The 12538-nt window shown below is 39.6% G+C and overlaps 1 protein-coding gene across 1 annotated transcript; it reads right to left on the bottom strand.

Annotated features, from left to right (window-relative positions):
* Positions 1-6918: 6918 nt before the first annotated feature.
* On the bottom strand, positions 6919-11035 carry LOC138000145 (uncharacterized). Its single transcript, XM_068846342.1, has 2 exons — positions 11010-11035; positions 6919-8598 (listed from the first exon to the last, which is right to left on the bottom strand). The coding sequence occupies exon 2, from the start codon at positions 8583-8585 to the stop codon at positions 7527-7529; it is 1059 nt and encodes a 352-aa protein (XP_068702443.1). The 5' UTR covers positions 8586-8598; positions 11010-11035; the 3' UTR covers positions 6919-7526.
* Positions 11036-12538: the final 1503 nt, after the last annotated feature.

Raw genomic sequence — 12538 nt, 5'->3', positions numbered from 1 at the left:
ACAAATATTGACGCAAAAGTTAATAAACAATGATATGTAGTTTTTAAGGAGAGCAGAAGGAGCTTTTAGGAAGTGTCGATCGAGAATAAGACAATTTGCGAGATGAAGACATCATAAATTTTGTGCCACGAATGTAATACAAGTTACCATCAGCGAAAAACATTTCGGGAAATTTTTGTTCGTTCAATCTGAGTTCAATTTTTCTATCGTACTTTTGGTCGTACAAGTAAAAGTGACATCGATTTTAGCGGCCACCTGTGATCAAGTTACGTTGCGTGTTTAATGCTGACAACTCACGAAACAAAGGATGCATCTGTGACAAAATGACGGCAAGACACCGGGTTTTTGTTAGTTTACTTTTTTTCTTTCAAGTTTTAATAAAGTTCGACAAGATATGTGCGAATTTAACACAAAGATCTCAATTGTTGATGTTAGCCCAGGTGTCAGCTGAAGTTAAGCTCCTCCGAATGAGGTTAGTATTTGGATGGGGGACCGCTGCGAAGTCCCCTTTACGGACATCAGTAATTCGTTTTTTTAAAACTTGATTTTTTATTTTTTTTGGCCGTTGAAAGCTATTTTCTTAGTTCTTTCTACGTCAAAACGGCTGAACAAACCGGTTCCCAAGAAATATTAGAGTATTCGTGCTATGCAAAATACTTCTAATGAAGTATTCGTTCTGTGCAAAATACCGTAATGTTCACAGCGGAACACACAAGTATAAGTACGAAGCAAGATCTAGAAGTAACGTAGAAAATTCTTCTTACCTTTAAAGCTTGTCTTTCTCGAAGAAAAAACATCTGTCCACTATATCAAATATTTTAATACTGTGTCAATCATGGCCGGCTGAAAGATTCCACAATAAATAATTGCTTTCCTCCATGCAACAGAACTATGTTGCGGTGGCCGAGTGGTCTAACGCGCGCACATGTTCGCGAAGGGCAGGGAAAGCATATGGTTTCTAAATGGGTAGGGAAGTTCGGATATACTGAAGGGTATAAAGGTAAATTCACCCGATCGGAGCCTAATTCAATATCCGTGGGGTATGCACAATTGTGACTACTAACAAAAAAAAGAAAATTTGACACCAGTCCGGTTTTTAATAAAACGGAAAATCTACCCATTTTCCGACTGGGATTGCCATACGGCAACCCAGTAAAAATCCAAACGTTTGGAAGTTTCTAAATATAAAGTACACATTCATCAACTCTGTTCCTGCTCAGTTGATGGTGACCTTACAACTGAAGACGGCGACGACGACTACGAGAACAACACAAAACAAAATAAGTTTACTCAGCAAAAACAAAAGCTCCGCACGCCCTGCACGTGCATTTTACATTTGTGTACATTTCTATGCCGCTCTCGCCTTCACAACGACGTCAATTGACCAAATTTGAGGTTCTGTGGAGCAAGTGAGCCCCGGCTGACAATAATTTCCAATTTTTCCTCTAAATATCCACACCGTTCTAACCAATTTTATTTCTGGAATATCGACACTCGCTTTCTATTCCCCCAGCGCCTTCGGGTGATCGCACAATTATTACAATAACGGGAAATACTATTTTTAGACAACGTTCTCATAGCTTTCGTCGTCTTTCTTGCTTAATTAAAGGGGCTAGGCCACGCAATTTTAGGCAACTACAGCACTGATCGAATGGTCATAGAATTAACTAAAATATCAAAATAACTGTTCAAAACTATTATAGAAGAACTCTAACAAAACACAGGGAAGCCAAGAAGGGACATGGATGGACGAAACTGGAGAGGATTGAAATGGATTGAATTTGGGTAAATTTGAAAAACGTCGGCCCAAATTTATATCAGTCTATATCAAAATGTCATTTACACAGCTGGAAAATCATTCTCAGTTATTATGTGGCCGTGATTTTGCAAATGAAAGACTCTTGCTCTGCCAATTTGACGTTTAGAGCTCATAATTAACAAAATTAAACAAAATTACCTAAAATAGCGTGACCTAGCCCCTTTAAGCTCCCTGATGTTGCTTCCGGAAACAGAATAGCTTGCACCAAAATTCAATTACTGATAAGGAAAGCTAACGATTGAACACTTAATCGCATTTTTCGACAGGAATTCTCTATCGTATTGTTCCCATCACACGCGCTGCAATTGATTCTTAGAACCACTTTTTTGCCTCAGCAGGCGTCAGATGCAAGGAAAAGCGGAAAATAAACCTCGTCAGGAGCCCATCTGGAGCGTGCAACTTCCATACAGCGTCTGTGAAACGGCGTTTTCACAAGTAGGTTTATTTTTAGATTAGCCCTTCCCTCGAAATAGGTAAAAAAACAAAGGACGTTCCGGTTCGGTGACCCGATAGCGTCAGCTTAATTTCTTGTAATTGGTCATCGGGCTCCTGTGGGAGTCTCATTCGCGGGAAATTCAATCTAAAAATAAATCGGTCTGTGAAAACGCCGTTACACGAACACAGTAGAGTTGTAGGCTCCGGGTCATGAGTTCCTCACCTCGTAAAAGGTAGAGAGTATTTGCCCGATCAAGCGCAGCCTCGAATAAATGCCTCCTTTGTAAAAGACACATGTTTTTATTTTGTTGTTAACATTTTCTCGTAATCTTTTTTTTTTTTTTAATGTGATAATATTTTAACAGGGATCGCTCCCGAATATGCTCGGTTCTCGAGAACAGAGGAAATAAATATGCACCTTGGTGCTTAACTAATCGACTGCCGAGTACAGATTGGTAATGTTTCCAATTTTTATTAACTGGCTGAGTGTCGTTGCTCATGACTAACTCTCGTGATGACAGAAATTCGACTTAACAAATCAAGTTATCAAATCCTGATTTTCCTTCCATTACTTCAACACAAGTTTAAGCTAGGGAATCGAAAAAAATATTGTCCGTCTACAATTATAGTTTCGAAACCGAGCCAAATATTTTTCCGTGATGCAGCATTCATTATTTTAGAGCCAATGGGGCATTCTTGCGTGAAAACATAAACAGCAATCAATGGAACGACGGAACATTGACTTTTTTCCGTCTTGAAACAAACGCTGAGACCGGCTGAAAGCAAAGAGGTTCGAGTAATTTGTAGTCCGCATTATTTTAAAACAATTTCACTAACAGATAAGCGAAGAAAAGAAAATCTAGCCACAAAACATTGGTTTGAAAATTTTTGCTGAGAGAGTTGGAAGAAATTTTGTAGACCCGGAAGCGGAAATGGTGACTAACCACAAGTTTCAGTTTGGACTCTCACCTTAGTTTCTATGATACGATTTCTCATTTTAGCCAGATTTCGCGATTTATGGGGAATCCCTGATAGGACACACCTCTGCTGTCGTGTATTTAATCCGTCGTTTATCACAAACAAAAAATGAAAGCATCCACAGTCAATCATCGAGTTCGTTTGAAGCATTACAGTGTACCAAAACTGTCTGCAGTCTGTGAACTCGTGCACTAACATGAAACTCCTCGAACAGTCACTAACGGTGAGTTTAATACTTCCTTTGGTGATAACTATGAAGACATCGTGGTAATCACATTTATCCGAATTTTCTTACTTTGGCGTTAGGATTTCGATTTCTGAAGCGAGCGGATAAACTAGGTGAAGAGGGCTAAGAAACAAGATTTATCATGTATGAAAAGTGTTGTATGCTTGAGTTTACTTAACATGTATTTGGGGAAGAAACTGTTTAACTCAAACGTCAAATGAATTTTATTTTTTAGGACAAAAAGCGATTTGCTGAGTTTTTTGGGTAAACTCTTTGTACTTGACTGATTCAGAGTCTCTTGACTCCAATGGCTGAAAACTGACAAAGTAGAGTAATTGATAGACTCTTCATGGAATTTATATCCAGTTAGGTCGATAAGGAACTTAACAAAGTCTACACTCCATACTTGTTTCTTTGCAATTATAAAGTTATTTTCTGTTTCGGTCGAAAAAAAAAAATTCTGGCCATTTTAGAAATGCCAACTTAATCAACTGGCCAGAAAATCAGTGATTTGGAAAATCACCCTCGTAATTACCGTTGACTTACTAGAAAATTTGAAGCACAATTTTTCCTTTTCCGATAGATTGCCGGCTTGTTTGGCTCCGTTATAGTGTACACCTTGGCATTACCCCTTCAACGTCGTTGCAAGGAAAATGTGCGGCCACAAAACGCTTTGAGACATATTGCGGAAAATTTTATGATTGTGGAGAACGCGTTAGTAGGGAAAGACGCTATTATTCGACAAGTGCTTGGTATGAAGCCACGAAAGCGACGCGAAGTTGCTGACCCTGAGCCGGCGATCCAAACATCTTCAGCGTGTCCATGGAAATGGAAAGTGTCTAAAAATCGACCTCATGAAATTCCATCCAGGTTGGTGCGGGCCGTTTGTCCAGGGTGTGCTCACTATTGTCGACCTATTGGATACTACGTCAGAGTTCTAGTAAAAGATGGCTGTGATCCCGTGAGTGGAGTGAGTGTGTGGAGATGGAAAGAAAAGAAAATTATTGTCGCCTATGTAATGGTAACATGAATGAAAAAACACCAAACAAACAAAACAAAACAACTTAATAAGATGGTCCCAAAAATGAGGTCTCCTTCGATCTCTTATTTTCCTGCTTTTACCAGTTTTGCCTAATGGCGGAAGACAGAGTGGAAGCGACGTTGTATTGACGTCATGTCGCGCATGCGTGATAAAATATCGAGGAGATCCGTGCAGAGGTTTCCCGGGCTTTCCTTTTCGCTACAGAGGGACGATTACTCTCATCACGTTCCTTGTTATATTAAACTTGAAAATATATATTTTGTATGTATAGTACGCGTACATAAACCTTGATATTGAAGGGACTGTGTCACGTGATTTAGCCAAAACCAACTCAAGCAAATAACTACTTAAAACACTGAAGGAAGGTTGGAATGAAACAGCAAATACAAATGGAGGCAGGCAAAAATGAAGAAGATTAAAATGAGTTACCATTTTTGAAAACTGGTAGTTCAGCTTAACAGTTTTTCAATGTGTATCTCTTTTTACTTGACATGTTTGAAACTAAATTATGTATGCTCGACAGACATTTGTGTTAAATTAAACTTTGAGTTGTGTCAGGTTAAAAAAATAATTTCTGGGTTAATGTTAAGTTGCTTAGCGATTAGTACCGCCGTGATACTGCTCCTTTGAGGCCTCTTCACGGCATATGAGTTGCCTTCTCTCCTGCCCAGACTGACTGCCCCTGGGTCTCCGAGAATGGGAAGAAAACATTACAATACATTTTCATGATAGCACTTTTTGCTTCTCTTATCTTCGATTATGAAGCTCGGAATAGTTTCTCTTGATGGTTAACATAAAGTTAGAAGAATTTTGAGGTTGCTTGAAGAGAGAAAGTCGCAAATTTCTCGCTGTTCTTGTTTGTCAGCTTTCACGCGTAAATGGTCGCGTCACTGAGTTTTCATCTCGGAGACCTTGCTGAGCCAGCCCCGAGTCAATCAGGATCATGTGAAGAGGCCCTAAGGATGATCTCGATTTATTTTTTGAATAATTCATTCTAAATACTGATAGCAATAATTAAAAAAAAATTAGTCTGATCATGTTCCTTATATTAAATTTAAGAATACATATTTTGTATGTATAGTGCGTACTCAAATCTTGTTATTCTTTGATTGCACTCACGTTATAAGACGGCCATGTTGGTGCCAAAACAATAGAAAAATGTAGCTCAAACTTTACCTATTAATAGAGTCAAATTCCCAAAAGACGTTTTTGCTATTGTTATTTTCACCAACATGGCCGCCGTGACGTAAGGTGTAATCAAAGTATTGAATTCCTACAATAGGGTTAATACCCGGGAATTTAAAAAGTTATAAAACCTTCCAATATATCCAAGCATGTATATTTTATTTTTGAAGTAATTTAACGTTTTAGAAATTACTTTTTAAAAGATTTTTACAAGAGCTGATAATTTTTGTAAGAATCATCGCGTTTTTGAAGAAATTATCTAGTATATAAGAATTTATAAAATTTATGTATTTGTAGTTTTTCGAATGGTGTCTAAATTTAGGGGGCAAATGTCATTTATTTTATTGACACAAAAATAAAGTTATTAGTAACGTCACGATTATCAACTTCATTAAAATTACTACAATTATCAATCATCAGCCTTACAAGAAATGTTAGTATAGGTAATCACATGATTTCGAGTGCAATTTGGAATAAATAAGCTCGCGTAATTTTTTTTAAAGGCGACCAAAATTACACGAGCCGTAGGGAGAGTGCAATTTGTAGTCTTTGAAAAAAATTACAATTGCTTATTTATCCATCCTTCAGGATGGTTGTAAAGTGTGTAGAAAGCTTTTTAGTCAACGCACTGCGCTCGTCACTGCGCCTATCAGTGTAAATTGCAGTCCACTGAATTGATCTGGCATCTTGAAATAGGCCATTTTTACAGTTGTAGCTAAGTTACCTGGCCTACGAATAGAAGCGAGGCTGCCCTCAGTGACCCTGTTTTGATACAATCCTTTGGGCTTTTCTAATGATAATCATCAGTAGACTAATTAGAATTACAACAAAACAACACATTCAATTTACATGATAAAAACAGTGAGGTGGTCAGCGGCAGCCTCGCATCATTCATAGGCAAGGAGTCACTGAGCAAACAATTGTAAAATGGCTTATTAGTATCGACAATTCAATCTTACGATACCTAGTACCCTTAGCGAGGAGGGAGAAGGGAATTTAATTCAACGGAAATAAAATCTTTGTCAGGCCAGTAAATGGTTCGCTACTGTAAAGAGTATTCGCCCTTGTCACACGGCGGCCATATTGTCCCGGGAGACCAAAAAAGCTTTGTTTTACCACGCCAAGCCTCACCCCCATGGTTTCCACTGCGAGGCTTGGCGTGGTAAAACAAAGCTTTGTTGGTCTCCCGGGACAATATGGCCGCCGTGTGACAAGGGCGAATATCGTACAAAGAAAAAAAAAAAGAGAAAGAAAAAACCAGACTTGTATTGTAAAATATACTTATAAGTCACTCAGTCTTGGAGGTTCAATAGAGTGTTCTCACGTGACGTTAAGGCGGCCATGTTGGTGTCCCCAACTAATGCTCCGGGAATTGAGCTCTATTATCATGCTAACGTTTTCTTTCGTTTTGGTAGAAGAACAAGGTTACTGATCACGGGAGTGAAAACACTCTTTTGAAAATTGTTTATTCGATAATTTTAACGCTGTAATTCCAGAATAATGAACAACGTCGAAAATGTTGTTATTTAGGTTATTCCGAATCATGACAGCATTGCTGATGAAGTGTCTATCCTGAGGGTTCATATTGGCCATAAGAATAGATAAAGCATGGTTACACTGATACATGTATTCAAGCGCCTCATATGAAGAGGTGGGAGTATGGGACAAGTATGGCTGACTTGGGTGCATCTTGTAGATAACCGTGGTGGAGAGGATTATAGTCACTTCTAACTGTCCAGAGGAGGTATTTGGATCCGTTTCAAAAATCGTCGCAGCCACTTCCCACGTTCTGTTTTCCTCTTCACGTTTCCGTTGAAACCCCGTCGCTTTGGCTACGTAACCTATACCATATTATTGATCTCATGTAGAGCGCCTCTCAATAAACGAATGCATGTAAGAAACTGTCCTCTTCTATTTGTTTTCACGACGTGACTCATTAAATGAAACAGGGCTTGAAAGAAGCGAACTTTTAACGACTCTCCTTCGTTACTTCTAAGGTTGTTTCCGCTTCTCATTCTGCGGTCCAAACCAGAGCACACTCTGGCTTCTCGAATTGTTTGTAGATAATCTTCGTTACTGGGAGTTATTGCACGTGAGAATGGGTGACTCCCAGATACTTGAAATCTCTTGCTTCCATTAAACCGCTCAGTCAATGCGACACCAACATAAGAAGGACGGGATTGGAGTTTCCTTGGGCATGGACTGTTCTTTACGGCGTTTTTGCGAGTAGCTTCCGGTTTTGAGGGAAGTACAAGATTTGCCCCTTGGGATCTGATTGGCGTTGAGCGACTGGTGACCATTGTGGGACTTCTGCGCCGACCTAGACTTACGCGGGAACGCTTTGTGGGTTGGATAACTTTAGATGCGGACGAGTTGCTTGTTTGTTTCAGTTCTCTTGGCTTGTTATCCCCGAAATCGCGCTTTTTAAATCTTGACGATTCTTGCGATGATGTCTCCTGTATTGGTTCTAATTCTGAGACTTGGCTTGCGTTTATAGAAAGAACAGTTTTAGTTTCAGAACTTTGGGGCTTCCACGAAGGATCTCCGGAATTAAGACTCCCTATGCTGGGACAATCTTCAGGACCTGCGTGTCCTTCCTGTATTTGAACTAAAAACGTCTTCAGTTTGGCTTCCATGCAAAATGGAACTGAACAAAAGTTATTCACACAAGACTTGACATGGTTTGCGATCTGATAATTTATCTTCCGACAAAAGGAACAATTTGGACTGGTGCAGCTCTGCATGTGCTTAAACAAGAGTTTAGTGTTCACGCAAAGTGGGAGTAAGCAATTTACATCTGTACAGTTGAAACTGTGGACAAAATACCCTTCAAAGTTTTGAACTCCTGCAGGCGGTTCTGTACTTCCCTCATTAGTCATTCCACGTTCTTTATCCTCCATTCAGTGTTAGAAACTAAGGGAAAAGAATAGAACATTTACATTGTGTGCCAAACAAGCCCAGCGCTTGTTAATCAATGATCTGCCTCTGGAAGTATCTCTCTGACACTTAAACGCATCTTTAAAATGTTGAAATTTCCGGTCGTCGTATCAACTTGAAGTTAGCGTGGGCGAGTGTTTAGGGCTTCAGAATTCCCGAATTCAAATCCCAATATGTTGTTTTAAGTGGCCAACTCCGCCGGCTGTGCTTGTTTGCCAACCCCGTTGGATTCTTAAATCGTTTATTCCTTTTGATTTTTGTAATTGTCTCTACAGTTTTGATTGGCTTAGCTTAACCATCATGGTATATGTATAGGTATATGTATAGCAGGGCATATGGGAAGCATCTATCTCACATACTTAGCCTAGGAGTCAACTCTTTCCCGAGAATTTGGTTTTATCAACGGAGTTGATAATGTAAATTGGCCACCGGACAGAGATTCTAAAAGCTGACGTTTCGAGCGTTAGCCCTTCGTCAGAGCGAATCGAGGAATTATGGGTTACGTGTAGTTTTTATAGTAGAGTAGGAGCTACGCTATTAGTGGTAACATGGCAACGTGAAAAATAGGAATATATTAGTTAAATAAAAGGCGTTCGTTAATACCGTGAGGATTAAGGATGCCGATTTGGAAGATGAATTTTTGTTCCATATTCTTGCGGCTTTCCGTCGTACCTAGATGTAGGGAAAGGCCGCAGATAGCCATGTGTTTTTTGGAGTGGTAAGGGAGATTAAAATGACGAGCGACTGGCTTAGATGCATCTTTGTCATTCTTCTCAACATCGCGAAGGTGTTCGCGGAATCGGTCACCTAGTCGTCTACCTGTCTCACCAATGTATAATTTATTGCATAACGTACAGGTTATGCAATAAATGACATTTGCGGAGGTACATGTGAAACGATCGGTGATCTTAACAGATCGCTTAGGTCCCGATATCTTGCTAGTGTTAACAATGAAAAGACAAGTTTTGCATCCTGAGCGCGCGCATTTGAAAGTGCCGGGTTACTCGTTAGTTGAGCGCGCTTCTAACTAAAAGGTTGCTTACGTTTTTGTCGCGTTTGAATGAAATAAGTGGAGGTTGCGAAAAGAATGACAAAGATGCATTCTATAGTTGCTCCCGATTTCGTTTCTTTCAAGCGTACAATTTAGACAGACCTTTAGATAAACCTAATACAGTTCCCCTTCACCTTTTTTTTTTTCGTGTTTCTGACTGATTCATCTTCCTAAAAACCGCAACAAAGCACTTGTAGATATCTGATTCTTTTTATTGCTTGTGATCTATTTTCCCCCACACTTTTGGCCTCGGCTTGATTATTTGGACAACATTTAATGAAATCAACATACACCCGTAGGTGACTTCTCCAGATAGTTTCACATATTTAGTAACGTAGAAGGCAGTGTGGCCCAGTGGTTAGGACGCTTGCATTCAGATCCGGAGATCCCTGGTTCAAGATCCGTTCTGACCACTCGTTGAATTTGTTCGTGGAAGTCCCCGGTTCAACTTCCCAGCTGCGCACTTGTAAATAGCCAACTGGTTTGCCTCCGGCCAGTTGGGATTCTTAACAGTTATTGTTGAATGTTCTGTTCTGTCGTTCTGATTGTGTTCACTGGCCCTGTAAAGCCCCCTATGTGGTCAATTAAGTAAGTATGTATGTATGCATGTATGTAACACGTTCAGTTGATGAGTTTTTCGGAGCGGTTTTTGGTTGTGTTAGAAAGATTCAATTCATTTCACTTCACTTTCCCCCTAGAATTGCGAACTGAACGAAAAGAACTGAGTGAACCTCAAACAGTCGTTCTCTCGCATTTAAATAAACACTTTGTAACCTACACCATAACCATAACCATAACCTTCTGGTGATATTCATTGTATTCCTTTATTTTAAAACGATAATAGCCTTAAAATATTCAAAACTAAAAGCTTGTGGGGGGCGGTTTATCTAAGGATCTAATGTAATAATGGACCTTACAACAAGAATTTACAACTTGTCTAAAACCTAAGATATAGAATACAATTAAATAGATTAAAGTTCATCTTTGTAGTTGTGATGTGTCAATAAAATCGTCTGATCGGAAAGTACAGATCAGGACAGGAGGACGCAGATGTGACTTTAAAGTAAAATTCTTAAATTTGTCTAATAATCTCAGTTTCCTGCGTCGAGACTTCAATGCAAGCGTATCGATTGAGGCATTCTTAAAGCTAGCTAAGGATAATAAAGACCAAAACTATATTTAAAATAGGACGATCATGTTTATGGTTTACTTACTTAATTTCTTCCATGACCCACTAAAATGGCAGAACGTACAGTTTCACCGTGTACAGTTAAGGTGGCTTCAGAGTCGCCTCAATAAACCCTTAACAAAACAAATACGAAGCAGTACGGCTTACCGTTTTTCGAGACTCCGATGCTTTGGATGTTCCTCTTTCTGGATAAAATATATAATGACACCCAGGAGATTGTAACTAGTGTTTATAAGAAGATTCAATGCGGAAACGAAAAGAAATGAATTAATCTTCAATTTTCCGGGGTGTTACCAGGCGGTTAACGCCGGGACTTAGCAGCCGTAGGCGACTTCAACTTCCTATCGAAGGTCGCATTTTTGCATGGGGACAATCCTATTCATTTTCCGGTCTAGTTCAACGAGAATGTCAAGTCTTTGGAAAAAAATTCCGGGACTGAACAGTTATTTTCTAAAATGAGCTCGATCAGCAAATACCCCAAAAGAACTTCGCAGAGGGGCTAGTTATTCGGCGTTCACTCAGCGTAGAGATAGACAAAATGAATTCAGAAAGGGCAGTAGATCAAAATGTATTCAATAGAACTAAAATTCGCAGGATAACGAAAGACCTGACTTTTTCTCAGTGTTGAATAGAGTTTCATCTTTGATTAGAGGTGGAACTGAACAAATATTGTTTCGGATCTTGGTGGATATTCAATTGATTTCCTGTTCTTTCAAGATAATAATCCTGAAAATATTCTGTACCATCAATTGAATAACCAAGAATTTAACCTAATTAGTTAAGAATAGCTTCGAAAAATATCTTCATTGAAACTGAAACATAAAGTCTTTAAGGGTCTTAGGCATCTTTTCAAGACACTCGTTCATGGTCACGTTTACAGAAATATGAAAAATATGCTTGGTCACGTCCCAACACGCGTGGGTGGATATGCCGGTTGGTTTCTCGCAAGTAATTAGCAGGCCCTCCATTTTTTTCTTCCGAAAAGTTGTTTTCTCGGTGCACGCAATATTCCATGTGTATGGGTGGGTTGGATGTTTTGTGAGGTGACGGTTTGGCTCGGATTTATGAGACTTGTTCTCGTATTCTGCCTTTCGCACTGCGAAGTTTCTTTTTGTTTCCCCAACATTGATGGCTGCCCCCTTTCACCAGTGCTTGCAAACATCCCTTTATGCCTAAATTGGAGGAAGACGTAGTCCCCCCATAGAATCCTCCCTTCTATGTCCGGTATGTAGACGACTTCTTCTCTAAGAAAGTAGGAAATGAACCCGACCGTCTGCTTGAGGGCCTCCATAACTATCATCATAACATCAAGTTCACAGTCGAGGAAAAGCCCAACCTTTTCTTGGACACTGCTTCAGTTTAAGTATCAAGACCAAACTTCCCTGGGGGTGCAGGGATGGCGCAGTGGTGAGAGCACTCGCCTCCCACCAATGTGGCCCGGGTTCGATTCCCAGACTTGGCGTCATATGTGGGTTGAGTTTGTTGGTTCTCTACTCTGCATCGAGAGGTTTTCTCCGGGTACTCGTACGACAACGAGAAACTCAGCAAGAGTTTTTACAAACAAACTGAATACTTATACGGATGGGCGATTTATGTTAATCATTTTGTGGCAAACACGGAAAATCAAAAGTTTATTCAATCTCAAAGATAAAAACCAGCACAGGTCAAATGTCATC

Source organism: Montipora foliosa, chromosome 4, assembly GCF_036669935.1.
Source record: "Montipora foliosa isolate CH-2021 chromosome 4, ASM3666993v2, whole genome shotgun sequence".
Taxonomy (NCBI): domain Eukaryota; kingdom Metazoa; phylum Cnidaria; class Anthozoa; order Scleractinia; family Acroporidae; genus Montipora; species Montipora foliosa.
The sequence above is the reverse complement of the archived record's forward strand: the minus strand, read 5'-3'. Positions and strand labels throughout refer to the sequence as shown.